The sequence below is a fragment of the Lissotriton helveticus genome, chromosome 8 (genome assembly GCF_964261635.1).
Source record: "Lissotriton helveticus chromosome 8, aLisHel1.1, whole genome shotgun sequence".
In the NCBI taxonomy this organism is placed as follows: domain Eukaryota; kingdom Metazoa; phylum Chordata; class Amphibia; order Caudata; family Salamandridae; genus Lissotriton; species Lissotriton helveticus.
This window is the reverse complement of record NC_136069.1, coordinates 1,693,250,661-1,693,265,624: the sequence shown is the minus strand read 5'-3', so window position 1 is coordinate 1,693,265,624 and position 14,964 is coordinate 1,693,250,661. Positions and strand designations below refer to the sequence as shown.

General features: G+C 43.0%; 1 protein-coding gene across 1 annotated transcript in view; it reads left to right on the top strand.

The window, feature by feature from the left end:
• LOC144774116 (vomeronasal type-2 receptor 26-like) overlaps nt 1-14,964 on the top strand; it is a 62,573-nt gene that overhangs the window by 12,470 nt on the left and 35,139 nt on the right. The window contains exon 5 of the mRNA XM_078659141.1: nt 10,485-10,703. Within this exon, the coding sequence (XP_078515267.1) occupies nt 10,485-10,703 (219 nt within the window). The remainder of the gene's footprint in view (nt 1-10,484; nt 10,704-14,964) is intronic.

Genomic DNA, 14,964 nt, shown 5'->3' with positions numbered 1-14,964 from the left:
AGCTCCATCCAAATTTGACAAACAACTATTTCTTCTGAAGATACAAGAATGATGTCCAGTGACCCATTATATGTGCGATGCCACAGTCAACTGGAATCTCACTAGTCCAGCCATTACTGAGCTAGCAGTAGGGTGCACTAACTAGTCGGGATGCTAGAACTCCTAAATGTCTCCAGATCAGAAGGACCTAGAGCCAAAAGGTGCAGAGTTCCATAATCCCATCGACCTTCTCGTCGTAGGACCTCATTCCCATTCCATGAGGTGAAGTCAAGACAATGTTCAATATATTTTGGCACTATTGAAAGGTGCATACAGGCTTCCTGCACCATTATAGAACAGACAGGGATGAAGAAGACGTATCCTTGCAAGAGTGATAGAAGACAGATCTTCCACTGGGCCTCAGTGTTATGCAACAGTTGACACATCCTGAGTATTGCACTGTTTCAACCTTGTGTTCCTGGAGCAGGTGTAATCTAACTGCTGTTTATCACAGGTTCTCTAGGTCAACTGGGGTCCCCCACACTTGACTGGGAGCCAATAACTCCTCCTGAGAAGATGGTGTCAGGCTTTTCCCTTAGGCTGGCTCTTCTTTCTCCTCACATAAATCAATTGTAGCCATTGTCAACTGGCTCTGCCCAAATTTCTGCCTATTGTGAAAGAGTCCTATGTTCGGACCATAGGTTCTCCTCAATAGGTCCTCATTGGTTATCAGAAAATCCTTGGAAAACTGTGCTATTTAAGGCACTAAATAGTTTGGGCCAGACCTGGCCAATGGGATATGATGCAGCCTTTGAGTCTTTGGGTACTACTCCAATCCTGGAGGGGCATGACCATTATGTGATCAGGGCATAGGGGTATCATGTTGATGGTAGTCTTTACTGACCCAGGTAAAGTGGCTTCTGTAAAAATGTGTGTCAGCCTTAGACGAGGCCAGAAACCAAAGGAATTCAGATGACAACAGGATTAGTGGAATGGCTAGTATCACTCTATCCAGGGAAAAGTGTTGACTTCAAGGGGCTTCTACGTCCCGTCATGCTCCTTGTCTGAGATCACATCATGCTCCTTGTCTAAGATCCCATCATGCTACTCGTCTAGGAGCCCCCTTCCATTTTCACTTTGAAGATCACTGTAGAGCTGCTGCTCTGTTTGATGCAGTGCTAGTGAAGAGACATGCTCTGTTAAATTGCTCCGCACTGTGGAATGGGGAGACACAACCCAATCTTGCCCAGCTCCTGCTTCTAGAAGGTCTTGGTGCCTTTTCCCTCTATAGAAAAATCAGGCATGGGTAGTCTATGCTATGCTGAGCCTTGGAGGCTGGAAGACTGCGCGAGGCTGGAAATTTGGCAGCTGCTCCGCACGACAAAGGAGCTTCGTGCAAAGTTGTGCAGGGTGCTGCGAAGCAGCTGTAAGTGGCTGTGAAGCCCTGGTAGCAGCTCTGCTCTGTGGCTGGATCTTCACTGGAGTTCAAAAATACAGATTGCTAGGAGTAACATCCGGGTAGGGCGATGGTTAAGAGGGCGGAATCATATAAGGTATGCATTAGGCAGCAATAAAAGGAAGCGGCATTGGAGGTTACGGAAGCGCCCTCCTAGGGGCAGGGTGCGGCTTGCTATTGACTTACTGTGCCCATCTCGACCTGCCACCCACCCCTTCAACCCACACAGAGACACTTTTTAAATTTTGAAGGGATTCAATATCAAAAGTAACCAGTATCGTCAACAATGAGGTAGTTATCATGCTACCAAAACAGGAAAATATTTTGGCCAGATGAAGTGTCTCGCAGCATGAGAAGGGGCTGGTAAGTGCCACACCCAGGTCAAGGTTTCCAGTGTGAATCAGGATGGCTCGCCGTATTCTGAAAGAAGGGGTCTTTCTAGGAAGACTATTGTGAACCCCAAACAAAATAAATCAACATGTCTACAAAAGAAGAAGAAGAATCTTGTAGACTTGGGCGAGCCTTTCTCAATAGAGCCAGAAACAGACTAGTCATAAGAAAATACAGAATACATTCTAAAAGACATAGTGCCAGATGTGAAACATTTAAATTGTCCAGGGCAAAACCCCCCTCAGCCACTGTTTGGGCCCAAATGAGCCAAGATATCTACATTGAGGAAGATACACAATCTCTATCAGAGAAAGAATTTGGTCTGGGATATGAGACACAGTTAAATCCCACTAGTGAATCTGCTGCAGCTCCTGTGGAAGAAATGAATCTCATTATTGAAGCTGTTGCAATATACCTGCCAATTAACATCTCCAGGTACTTGCAGCGACTACAAACCGCAGTCTCAAGTGTCTAGTCAAATCGATCTTTGACCAGATCTAGAGGAGACATGGTGCAAGTAATCCTGGGTGAGATTAGAGAGTTAAAAATGCTCAGAAAAAGGTTCACAGAAAAGTAAAATGTCAGTATGATAAAAATTAATGACAATATAACACAGCTTAATCAATGGCTAACACTTACAGAGCAGCGCATCTCTGACATGGAAGAGGCGAAGAAAAAATACAAGGTATTTCAGATCAAGTATAGCCAAGAGCTGGAAGATACTCAGATCAAGCTTGATAAGTTCAAAAATCGGTCCAGGCGATTGAATTTACACTTTGTGGGCATCCCAGAAGGGCAGGAAGTGGGCCAAGACCCTATCAATTTAATCTCGGATCTGATCCAGTAATATGTCCTAGCAGCGGAGGGGCACAACAAAGAGTGGCACTCAATTATAAGGTCCCATCGAGTCCCTTTTTAGCAATAAACTAACACAAACTATCCATGTGCATTCTTCATCAATTTTGGTGACTTTTGAACAAAGGAATCAATCATTGCAGCTTCTTTTAAATCAAGAGGCTTCCCGACAACTAAGAAGTATCATTTAAAAACATTTTCAGACATGTCAGCCATGGCCGTAAAACGGCAGCTTGAATTCAAGCCAATGCTGGGTCAGTTTAAGAGTCAGGGAATGCAGGCGGATATCGTGCAGCAGTAAAAGCTGAAAGTTCTTGTTAAAGCCAGGTCCATATTGCACTCAATTCAGCAAGCAAAGGACATGTTCTGGCAATCTACTAATGTGGGGCTCAATCTAAGAAATTGAAAAGAGGATTACTGGAAACTCTAGCTATGGTATAATTTTTTTCTCTCAGGTAGATTTAGGGATTGGGTGGTTCCACAGAGGTCAATTCTGGAAGAGCACAAATAGGAAGGGAGGTAAGTAGGCCCCTTCTTTCTTGCTGTTTTTTGTAGGGGTCAAGGGTTTTCTGGGTGGGCACTGGGGTTGGGACGGGGAGCACATAGGCAAAAAGTCACTAAGGTATTTCAGGGAGGTCAACCAGGGTGGGCAGGGGAGCACTTTTGCAAAATGTAAAAATGAGCAGAATCTGGTTGAATAGCATTCAGCTGACAAATTCAACAATAGGATTTATGATGGAGTGTCAATGATAGGAGGCAAATCAACAAATCATGATGATGTCTCTGGAGAAACAAAAATGCCAAATTGTTTCATGTAATGTTAATGGGCTAACTAACAAAAGAAAATATCGTAGTATGATTGGGTGTCTTTCTTCATTTGCATCAGAGGTTGTCTTTCTACAAGAGACCCATCTTAAAAGCAAAACGCTAAAGCTCTTGATCTTCCCCAGGAACTGTTCTGCATTTTTTGCATCAACTTAGGCTGCGGTCAGGGGTGTTGCAATATTCTTAGGGAATAGCATTGATTGGGAAAACAGGGACGTGATCAGAGATCCACAAGGCAGATGGATCAGGGTCACAGCTGCAATGAAAGAGTTAGGCTAATATTTGATTAATTATTATTGTCCAATTAGTGACAATATTGATTCTCTCACTCAGATTTATGAAATGGTTATGGGGCAGTAGGCCCATTGAGATTTAGAGGTGATTTTAACTTGGTTCAAGATTTGATCAAAGATACGTCAAATACAAATCAAAAACAGCAAAAACGAAAGATGAAAAAAATAATACATGCGTTTAAGGATAGTTATAAGTTGCTGAATTCCTGGAGAGAAGTCCATCCCAATCTCAAACGGTATACATGCTTCTCACAGAGATTTAATACTGCTTCACGTATCGAGTTTTTCTATTTTCTATTCGAAACTAAAGAGAGGATCATCTGACATACGGGCCAACCCTTTGTCTGACCACTCTTTCATGTCAGTAGTAGCAGAGCTCGATGTAAGAAAAAGTGATGGACCAAGATGGCAGCTTTATAGATCCTTACTTTCCAATCCACAATGGGTGAAGGAAACAAACAGTTCATTCAAGCGTTTTTTGCTATAAAACATGCAACTGCTTTTCTGTTCTCTAACTGGCAGGTTTTTAAAGCAACATTAAAGGGTAGAATCATTGCCTGTAATGCTAACCAGTACAAAGAATGCTTCCTCCAGGTATTGGATTTTCAGGCAGCACTAAATAATGCATCTGAAGATCCAGTGAGGAACTCTGTAATAGAGGCAGTGTAAGGTTCAATAACATCAGCGAAACAAAGCCTAAGGATTATTTAATTTTTTTAGAGAATATCAACAAATCTAACATGTATCAACAAAACACATATGAAAAAAAATCAACATGTTGGCAAGTTTTTTGGCTGAGTCCACTAAGATCAAAAGTGAAAATGCTTCGATCAAATCTATTGAGAATCCTGACACCAGGCAATCGGTAATAGAACAGGATAAGATAGCCAACATGTTTTTGTAGTATTATAGAGCCATCTATCAAACACAATATAGTGTCCAAGGACTGCCATTGCTCAATATTATTCCACTATTCATCTCTCAACCCTATCCAAGTCACAGTCTCAGTCCCTTAGGAAGTTCATAACACTTCCAGAAAAATTTTAGAGGCATTAAACACAATGCCAAATGCTAAAACACGTGTACATGATGGGCTCCTTTCTTCCGAGAACAGGTGCCTTTTTTAGCAGATCTTTTCAATGATATCAAAGAGGAAGGAGAGGTCCCTTCAACCTTACAAGAATGCACAATTATTTCATTTTTAAAGAAAGACAAAAACCCACCAACGGTCAATTGATATAAACAGTTTAGTTTATTTAACACAGACTATATGATGAGTATGATGATGATATAATCTTGTACCTTCAGCCTGATTGGTCGAATACCGAATGCACAATCCAGATGATAACAGACAAGAATAGTAGGGTATAAGATAAATCCAACTAAAGCAAAGTACTGGTTTTTAATGTACTAGCCTCTGATCTCCCTATACTATTTTAACCTTCAGCAAGGAAGTTGTCCACAATAAGGTATCTTAGGACATTAGTGACCAATAATGTCTCAAGTCTTTTCCCTTTAAATTATGATAAAAAATGCTGCAAAAAAATAAAGGTAATGCTTGAGAGGTGGTCACTACTTCCCCTAGCAATAATTGGGCGTGTTTCAATGATTAAAACGATGGTGCCTCCATTGATCTTTTTCCTTTTTTACAATATCCCAATGAAATTCCCCAAATGTTTTTGCAGGAATTAGATGCAGCCTTTAGAAGTGTTATCTGGAATAAAAAGTCATCCATGATGCAGCTGGGGGTCTTACAACTTTCAAAGTCACAAGGAGGGCTGGCAAACGCCCAATATGCAAAGATATTATCAGGCCACTTTGTTGGATTCTCTCTCAGCATACTCAAAGGGGTGTAAAGCTCTAGATACATTTTTGATTAATAAAATGATTCAGGAATCTGAAATCAGCCTACCAGGTTTTATAAAAGTCGTGAAAGTATCAAAAAAAGTAGATATACATTTTTATGGGATATTTTTTGGGTGGATGAATGGTCTAAGCAAACTCTACAAGATGCCTTTTGATGGTTCATCATTGTTGTTGCATGTGGGTAGTTACATGGGCTTTCCTTTTTTGGAACTCCATAGGTTTTAAGACGTATGCCGACTTCTTTGTTCGAGGCAAATATATCACCTGGGAAGAATAATTATTGAGGAGTGGTCAGCAATGCCTACCCAATTTTCTAAGCTTTCACCAGATCACACATTTTCTGCAGGCCACAATCAGAGGTTAGAGCAATGACCATCATGGAATTAGCAGGGCTTTGTTAAAGAGCAGATTGCTTGGTATAGGGAATTGGTATAGAGTACTGCTAGATCTCCCAACCCCGCTGAACTTAAGCAGTTTCCTTTCCAGGATAGGAGAAAAATTACTATCAATCACAGAGGGATTGGAATGCTACTGCCAAGAAAGGGGATACATCCCTTGGGGTAGCACATTTTAAAAGAATGTCATTCTCATCTAGATGGATGGCATATTATGCCCGGAAATGTTACTTAAAATGTTTCCAGAGGTCTTGAATGATTGCTTTTGCTGTAAACAACAAGGTGAAGGAGGCTGCCTCCGAACATTTTATTCCAGCTCTCATCTTGCTGATTTCTGGGAGATATTCTTTAAGGCAATCATCCATGCTATCAAGGCAGAGATCTTGATGGGCCCTCTAAAAGGAGCAATCAATTGGCAAAAGTCCAACAATGCTTCATCTCAATAGCTTTGACGATTACGCATTCTTTTATCCTAAAGTTCTGGAAGACTGCCAAGGTCCTAACAATCCAGGAGTTGAAGGTTAAAGTGGTTTGTACCATGACATTTGAGGAAGCATAGGCAAAGCGTGTGGGAGGACTTAAAAGGTGTAATGCCATTTGTCAATATTGTGGAGAAGATCCTGCATGGGGCTAAGGCGCTATTTGGTTCCTAATTAGCCATATTAATGGCTAATTAGGACCCTAGCTTTGATTGCTAATGGAAGAAAATCTGACAAAAGGCTATGGTAGGAGTGGATTGGGCTATTATTATAGAGTCTAAATCTGATTGTATCTTTGAACTGCACTCCGTTGCCCAATATTTATATGTTAATGCACTTTATTCATAAGGCTCTTATTGTTAAGAATGAATGTATTTTATGAAGAATATTTTTTTGCCAAATACAAAATGGGCTAAGTGGGAAGATGAGAATGGGACAAGGAGTAAAGAGAGAGATAAGAAGGGTAAAGGAATGAATGATGGGAAGGGAAGGAAAAACAATGTACAATCAATATCTTTTGAAATTGGTACTTCAGAGTAGCACGTTTGCATTTTAATTGGTATTTGCACATGCTTTTTTAAGAGTCAGTAGTGTTTGTCTAGGGAACAGAGGCTCTCAACCTGTTTTTTTTGCATTTCCATTTGTTTTCGTTTATATCGCACTTCGCACTTTGAGTGAATGTGTTTGGGTCTTGTCATTTCTGAGTAATATGTCTGCATTTTTGCATCTTTTAATTGTTAATCCTATATATTTCTCTAAAGATGACAATAGTGCCTGTTTTTTTAGCAGAACAGTTGTTCTAAACCGGGGGATACCTACAATATTGCACTTTGCACTTTAAATGTTGATTGCACTTTGCACTCTTCCAACCCCTTATTGAGAATTTCTCTTTATATACAACTTGGTAATTGATTTGTATTTTTTGCATTGATTTGGAATAGGATTTGCTTTCCTCTCTTTCGCTCTCATTTTAAACAACTACTCAATGTATTTATTTTGGTTTTCTTCTCAATAATTGTTTTTTAAAAGGGGCTTCTACAGACCTCCCACATCAACAGAGGTAAGTGTACCGAGTGGCTGGACATAAAGGGATGTAAAGCGTGCAGGCTCCCAGGTCCAGCTGGGACCTTGGGCAGCCTCATGCAAATCCTTCTCCAATGTTGTCACTCACCAGACACTGGAGTTTAGTGCAAACTACCGTTCACTCAGCCAATCATGCGCACAAACTCACTCTGGACCACGTTCTTCAAATACATATGTATTATTTCTTTATAGCTATAAAGTGGTCATAGGGCTTGTTGGACTTGGCCATTTTTGCAGGGTCAGCCCTGAACTTTTTGCCTTCCTCCTGTATTTTGTCTGACCTGTTTTTGTTGGTTTTATGACTCTGGGCACTTTACAACTGCTGATCAGTGCTAAAAATGCATATGGTCTCCCTATTGTAAATTGATGTATGGATTAGTGACTCCATAATTGGTTGGTTTGGTTCACTTGTCAGACCCTAGTATAGTGCACTGAGTGTGCCCGGGTCTTGTAAATCAAATGCTGCTGGTGGGCTTGCAGCACTGGCTGTGCCACCCACAGAAGCAGCCTGTAAAAGTGTGTCTCAGGTCTGCCATTGCAGAGCCTGTGTGCAGTCTGGTATTGCCATGTTGATTGGGCAAGTGTACCCACTTGCCAGTCCCTACACCTTCCCAATTCTGCATATTAGTCACCCCTGTGGGAGGCCCAAGTGCAGGTACATTGTAAGTAAAAGGTAGGACAAGCCCTGATGTGTGTGGCATGTCCTAATAGTGAATTACAGCCATTTTTGCTTTTCACTATTACAAGGCGCTCTGTTCCCCGTAGGCCAGAATGGGCAGTTTGATTATCACAGCTTATAATCCTAACTGACTCAGGGAACCAGGTAGAAATTCAATTTGAGTATGCTTGAACTCGGAATGATAAAATACATCTTTTAGTGAAGTTAACATTCTGTGCTTGAAAATACCACTTTTAGAAAGTAGGTATTTTCTTGTCTAACCATCCAAGCCTGCCTTTGCTAGGTTGTGTATTCCTTTTCTGGAGTTTGAGTGACAGGGCCTGGGGGAGTCCAGGAGACAGGGTGAGTCAACACAGGGCTGAATAGAGAGATCAGCATGTAGATGGGTGGGAGAAGTTGCACCTGACACCTAAATAGGGCTGTGCCTTCCCTCCACAATGCTGGCTCCACCTCCTGTGGTGCGTCTGATGTCCCTGACCTACACTGTGAAAGGAAAGAAGGAGCCTTGTCAACAAAGTGCTCCAGGACTGACCATAACTGTTTTGTACTAAGCAAAGGCCTCTCTGCCTTCAGAGAACAAAGAGAAAATGAGTATAGAAGAGGGGACCCAGACCCTTGAACTTTAGATCACTTTTGGGAAACAAGAAGAAACCTTTGCTGAGGAGAGGAACTAGAGAGACTGAGGAGCGACTATCCCTAAGCGTGAGGGATTGGCCTCCAGTGGTTGCCTGACTTCCAAAGAGAGGGGAAAGGACATAGTGCTACTTTCATTCAACTTGTGAAGTATCTCCAAATGCTTGAGCTAGAGTTTGCCTCCTGTTGTAGTCTGAGGGACAACATACTTCACCAACCAGCTCCCCAAGTGCTTTTGGAAGTGCCTGCAGTTGTGTTGGACTTTCTGAAGGACTGCGTGTCGCAAGGAGCTCGAAGCGTGACTCACGATGAAGAAGAGCGACAACTGCCGCAGCCACTGTCATCGCAGCACTGAAGGAGGGTGTCGCCGCTGCCGCTTCACAATGCAGAAGTGGCTTGCATCGCTGGAGAAGAGGATCGACCTCGCACCAGACACCGCCACATCATCGGAGATGCGTTTCACCACCGCAGCCGCTGTTGTCGCATCGCTGAAGAAGGGTGTCACCACCTCAGCTGTCGCATCACATCGCCAAAGCGCCTCGCATTGCCGGAGAAGATGATGCCGCCGCATCACCGGAAAGCATCTTGTAGGGCCTGTCGCGGCTCATAAGAACCGTTGAGTCGCCGCACTGCCGTTGGTCATGCATGCATCATGTCGCATCAAGAAGAAGATGCCATTTTGTTCATGGCACCGTATCTTCATTGCATCACGGTGCTGCTGGTAGCATCGCCAGGGAAGTGCGGTAAGAAACCAACACATTACCTCCCCACGCCGAGAAGAACTGACTCATCCCCTACGCATCAGTAGGGACCCGGCGCATCACCATTCTTGCGTGTAAGGAACCAACGCATCACCTTCCCTGCAACACTTTCGCTGTATAGCGTTACTCATCCAAAGGTACATTGAACTCAAAGTGTTGCATTTGACATCTTATGAGAACTAGGCTAATTCTACCCGGTTAAAGTACATTATTGTGGATTTTTGTTGTTTGTGGTCTTGTGTTTAGTCTATATAAACAATACTTATTTTTATACTACAACTTGTGTGGTGTCCATCTGTAGTGTTGTCATTGGGTTACTGTAAGTGTTCACAAATGCCTTACACACTGCCTCTGAGATAAGTCTGTCTGCTCGTGCCAAGCTACCAAGGGGGGTGAGTAGGGGTTATTTTAGGAGTTTACCCCTTTACCCTGACTAGACACAAGGGTCCCTATTTGATCAAAGGTACCTACCTCTGCCAACTAGGGACCCCCAAATCTAACAGGGCCTAGCTCTCATGGAGCTGTGTAAACTCTGCAAAGAGGGTGCCCACCGCAATATCCAACTCTAGGACCCCATAACCTGCCAAATTAGTGAATATATTACTTAAAATATACATTGTGGACCTACGCTTCTTCCCTACCTCTAAACAACAATCAGTCTGTTATGGGGCCCTCATCATACCTACATTCAAGAGCTTACCTGACTCAGCAGTTTTGAAAATTCTTCTCATTTTCCAGTGGTGGTTACAACATGTCAGAGGGACTATGTGTCTGTCTTCCAATCTCTCAGGTCCTCCACTATGTGAAGAATATCAATGTGACGCTCGCTATTGGTGGTGACATACATTTTGATGTGAACGGAGATCCTTTGAGCGATTTTGACATCGCTAATTTGCAGGTATTTGATGATGATGACATCCGGCTGATAAATGTGGGCTTCTACGACTCCCAACAAGGTGAAGAAGTGCATATCAACACAAAGAACATACTGTGGGCCAACAACAACCAGGTGAGGAGGGTTTATTTCTCATATGCTTATCGGTATAGATGATATCTTGCCACATACAATAATGACAATGTATATCAACCTTAAAGAATAGGAGTGATTTTCTTCCCTTTCTAGCCCCCTTTCCAATAACCCACCCTCAAACCTTCTGGATACACCTTTATCTGTGTCTCCTCCGGAGATAACTGTCCTGTCCTTGCTGTGCAGGTTTGTTTAATGTTTGTATTGTCAAAATGGTATTATGAGGACTGTGTCTCCCAGATCGTGTGGAGTAGGTGGAGAGCATGGCTAGTGGAAAGTTTGGCGGTCTGTTCTACACCACCCCTGTCCATGCTTGCTTAATGGCAGGATAGGTATTTGGGATTTTGCAAACCTTCCCCACTGAGATGCTTTAGTGTCAAGAAACCACATCATTCCTCCATGGCCCTATCCCTCCTCAAGAGGAAGAAATGGTCCCTCTTCCCCCCATACTGCAATTCAGAAGATGATCTGTGACCTAGTGGTTGCAACTGCCTACCATAGGGACCACTGATGCTCGTCCTTCTAAACAGTGTGTTTCCGAGGACGGCCCTGATAAGGTAGCCCTTGCCTCATCAGATTACAGGATATAATTCACATGTGATGCTCTCAGGTAGTTGTTTATTTTTAACACTTGCTTTGGCATTCAGGATGTTTTTAGTGTAATAATGTAATGGGAAAGTTCCAACAGAAGAAATTACACAATTACGTACTGGTTATTACTCTTAGTCCTGCTCATCATCGGCCTAGTCCTTAGCCATGAAGTTAGTTACCCAATCCCAGGACAGGAAACAATTCAGAAAATGCTACTAAGCCACACCCACCTCTACAGGGAACAAGAGCATAGCCCTCTCCAGTACTTCCTGAAATACCAAGCTCCCTAACAAAAGGCTGCCCCACAGAGCGGGTGGGTAGCTATGAATGACAAGCAGGACTAAGAGTAATGAAAATTACCAATAGGTAATCAGGTCATTACCTCTATGTCACTTGTCCTCAACCCAGTCCTTAATAATAATAATAATAATAATAATAATAATAATAATAATAATGGGGTTTATAAAGTGCCTGGTGACGCCTTCTCGGCGTGTCCCCGCGCTATGGAGATGAGAAGGTGCAGTGTATGATAAGCTCCGCTCTATAGCTTGTAGAGGTGGGTTTTTAAGAGTTTTCTAAACTTAGCTTCTGTTTCTACTAGCCTAAGGCCAACAGGAAGACGATTCCAGTTATTGGCAGCTAGCACTCTGAAAGAACTGCCTCCCAGCTTAGGTTTTTTTACACGGGGGATCCTCAGTAGGCCAGTGCCCTTTGAGCGAAGTGCCCTGCTTGGCTCGTAGATATGGACAAGGTCCTGAAGATACTGCGGAGCCCTTTGCCATATAATCCTGTGGCACATTAGGAGTGCTTTAAACAGGATTCTCTTCCTGATAGGGAGCCAGTGCAGAGCAGCAAGAGCGGGTTTAGATGCAGCTCTTTTAGGGAGTTTTAAGACCAAACGTGCTGCAGTGTTTTGGAGTACCTGCATCCATCCCAGGCTTTTTTCAGTAGTGCCTAAAAATAGCACATTACCATAATCTATACGGGAAGTTACCAAGGCTTGAGTCATGGTCCGTCTGGCCTCCAACGGAAGTAGATCCAGGGTGCGGTTGAGAGTTTTTAGCACCCCAAAGCATTTTCCCACTAATCTATGAATGTGACCATCATAGGATAGTTTGTGATCGACCCATATACCCAGATTTTTTTGCCTCTTTACAGGGGGAGGGTATAGGGCCTAGGCAAGTTGGCCACCAATCAACCGTCCAGCTAGAATCATTCCCTCCGATTACCATTACCTCCGTCTTGGAGCCGTTAAGCTTCAAGCAGTGCGAGTTCATCCATCTTGCTAGGTCCTGCATGCAGGCCTTGAAGTTAGCTGCAGCACTAGTTGGGGCTTGGGACAGGGAGATCAGCAGTTGGGTGTCGTCGGCGTACGAGACTAATTCTACACCGTACGTCTGCACCACATCCGCTAGGGGGGCCATATATAAGTTGAACAGAGTGGGGCTCAGGGCAGAGCCCTGAGGCACCCCTTGCTCTAGGGCTATCGTATCCGATATACAAGAGCCCCACTGGACCTGAAAGCTCCGATCTGTGAGAAACACTTTTAGCCAGCCTAGCGCTGATTCAGTGGCACCTGCTTTGTTTAGACATTGTAGCAAGATGGAGTGTGCTACAGTGTCAAACGCTGCACTAAGGTCCAGCATAATCAGTGCCATGGTGTGTCCGGCATCTGCCACTTGTCTCAAGGTCTCAGTCGCTCTCAGGAGGGCGGTCTCCATAGTGTAGCCCGACCTAAAGCCAGACTGAGAGGCGTGTAGAAGGTTGTTCTTCTCTAGATGAGACATTAACTGACTGTTGGCCACTTTCTCTGCCACCTTGGCTAAGTACGGTAGCAAGGAAATTGGTCTTAGGTTTTCAAGAGTTTCATGGCTGACATTAGGTTTCTTTTTGATGGGGAAAACAATTGCTTTTTTCCAATCTTCGAGGAGTCTGGCCGAAGCAAAGGAGACCTGGAGCACATGCCTAATATACGGCTCCAGTCTGGGGCAGCTAGTCTCCCCTGACTAGTGGGCCACTTTTGCCAATGCAATTCTTCTCCTACATGTTCCCAATATAAGAGAAACCAACAAAGAATCAATTTCCCTAAACACTCTACATGGTATCACCATGGGCAATGTTGTGAAGATGTAAAGTAATCGAGACACCACCATTTTTGCTACTGCTATTCATCCTGACACTGACAGCGGCAGCTTTCTCCAAACATCTACACTTTGCTCTAACTCTCTAATCGCCACAACAATGTTACTTTAAAATAAATCAATGGGAGCATAGTATAATCTTACTCACAGATATTTTAGGTATGTTCGCATACTTCTGTAATGGGAACAAATATGATTTATTACAGCTGTTGCATAACCCTGAGGCTTGCCCAAACCAATCTAAGAGGTTCATGGCATGCTGCAAATCAACATTAGCATCTTTGAGAAATAACAACATATCATCTCCATATAATGCTGAAAAATGTTGCTCAGACGCACCTCCAAACCCCGTATACCCCTCCTGTTCTCACCCAACTTGCAAGTGGCTTTATAGCAATTGCAAATAATAATGGCGAGAGCTGGCACCCTTGTCGAGGTGCCAGCTAACCCACGCAATAAATTGGTTTCTCAATCCCATTTTACTGAGCACTTCAGAAAGGAAATCTCAACGTAAACTATTAAATGCCTTTTAAATGCTGCAATCACTCCTTTTTCCTTCTCTGTAAAATCAGATTCCACAATCACCAATACCCTCCTAATATTATGAGCTGCATTACTTCCCAGAATGAACCTAGACTAGTCTGTATGTATTAACTTTGACATTAATGGAGATCTGCGCATTGCCAATACTCTAGTAAATATCTTATAATTTAGATTTAGCATAGAAAGTAGGCAATAAGTCCATAGTACTTCAGAGGCCCTTACTGGCTTTAACAATAGGATCACTATTGCTTCTGCAGTTGTCTGGAGCAACCGCCCCACGTACGGGCTGGCAAGAAAAGATTAACTAGTCTTGGTGTCAATTTTCCCATTTATGTCAAATAAAATTCCACAGGGAACCCATCCATTCCAGGGACTTTTCCTCTTGCCAGATGCTTTATGGTAGCCTTGACCTCTTGAATTGTTACCTCCCATACCCAGGTCTTTGTTTCTCCTCCACTGTCATCTTAGGCAATTCTACTGGCTCTAAAAACTCATTAATAAAACATGGTACCTGCATAGAATTTACTAAATCTTTTATTGATGGCTTCCTGTGTATAGACGTGTGAACCCTCCTCAGAATCCATTTCCAATATCTGTGCACCCCTACACATAGGGGTTGTGAGCCAGGCCAGCTAAGTACCAGCCTTGTCATGCTCTGCATGCATCCTTTTCATATACTCTCTATAATTGAAACTACAAAATTTCTCTATATCTACAGCTGCCTGCTCCCTGGCTTCACAGCTCTTTCTCATGTTTATCAATCTCTTTTATGAGGGTGTGTCTAGTCCCTACTATCTCTGCTACACAGTACCCATTTATAGAAACATTACACACATCCCACTCTCTCAGAGGGGACATAGTAATAGCCACATTTATCTTACAATATGGTATTCGTGTCCGTTCTTTATTCCACCCCACTGATAGTAAAAAAGTATTATGATCGGAGATTGTTCTGCATAAATACTCCA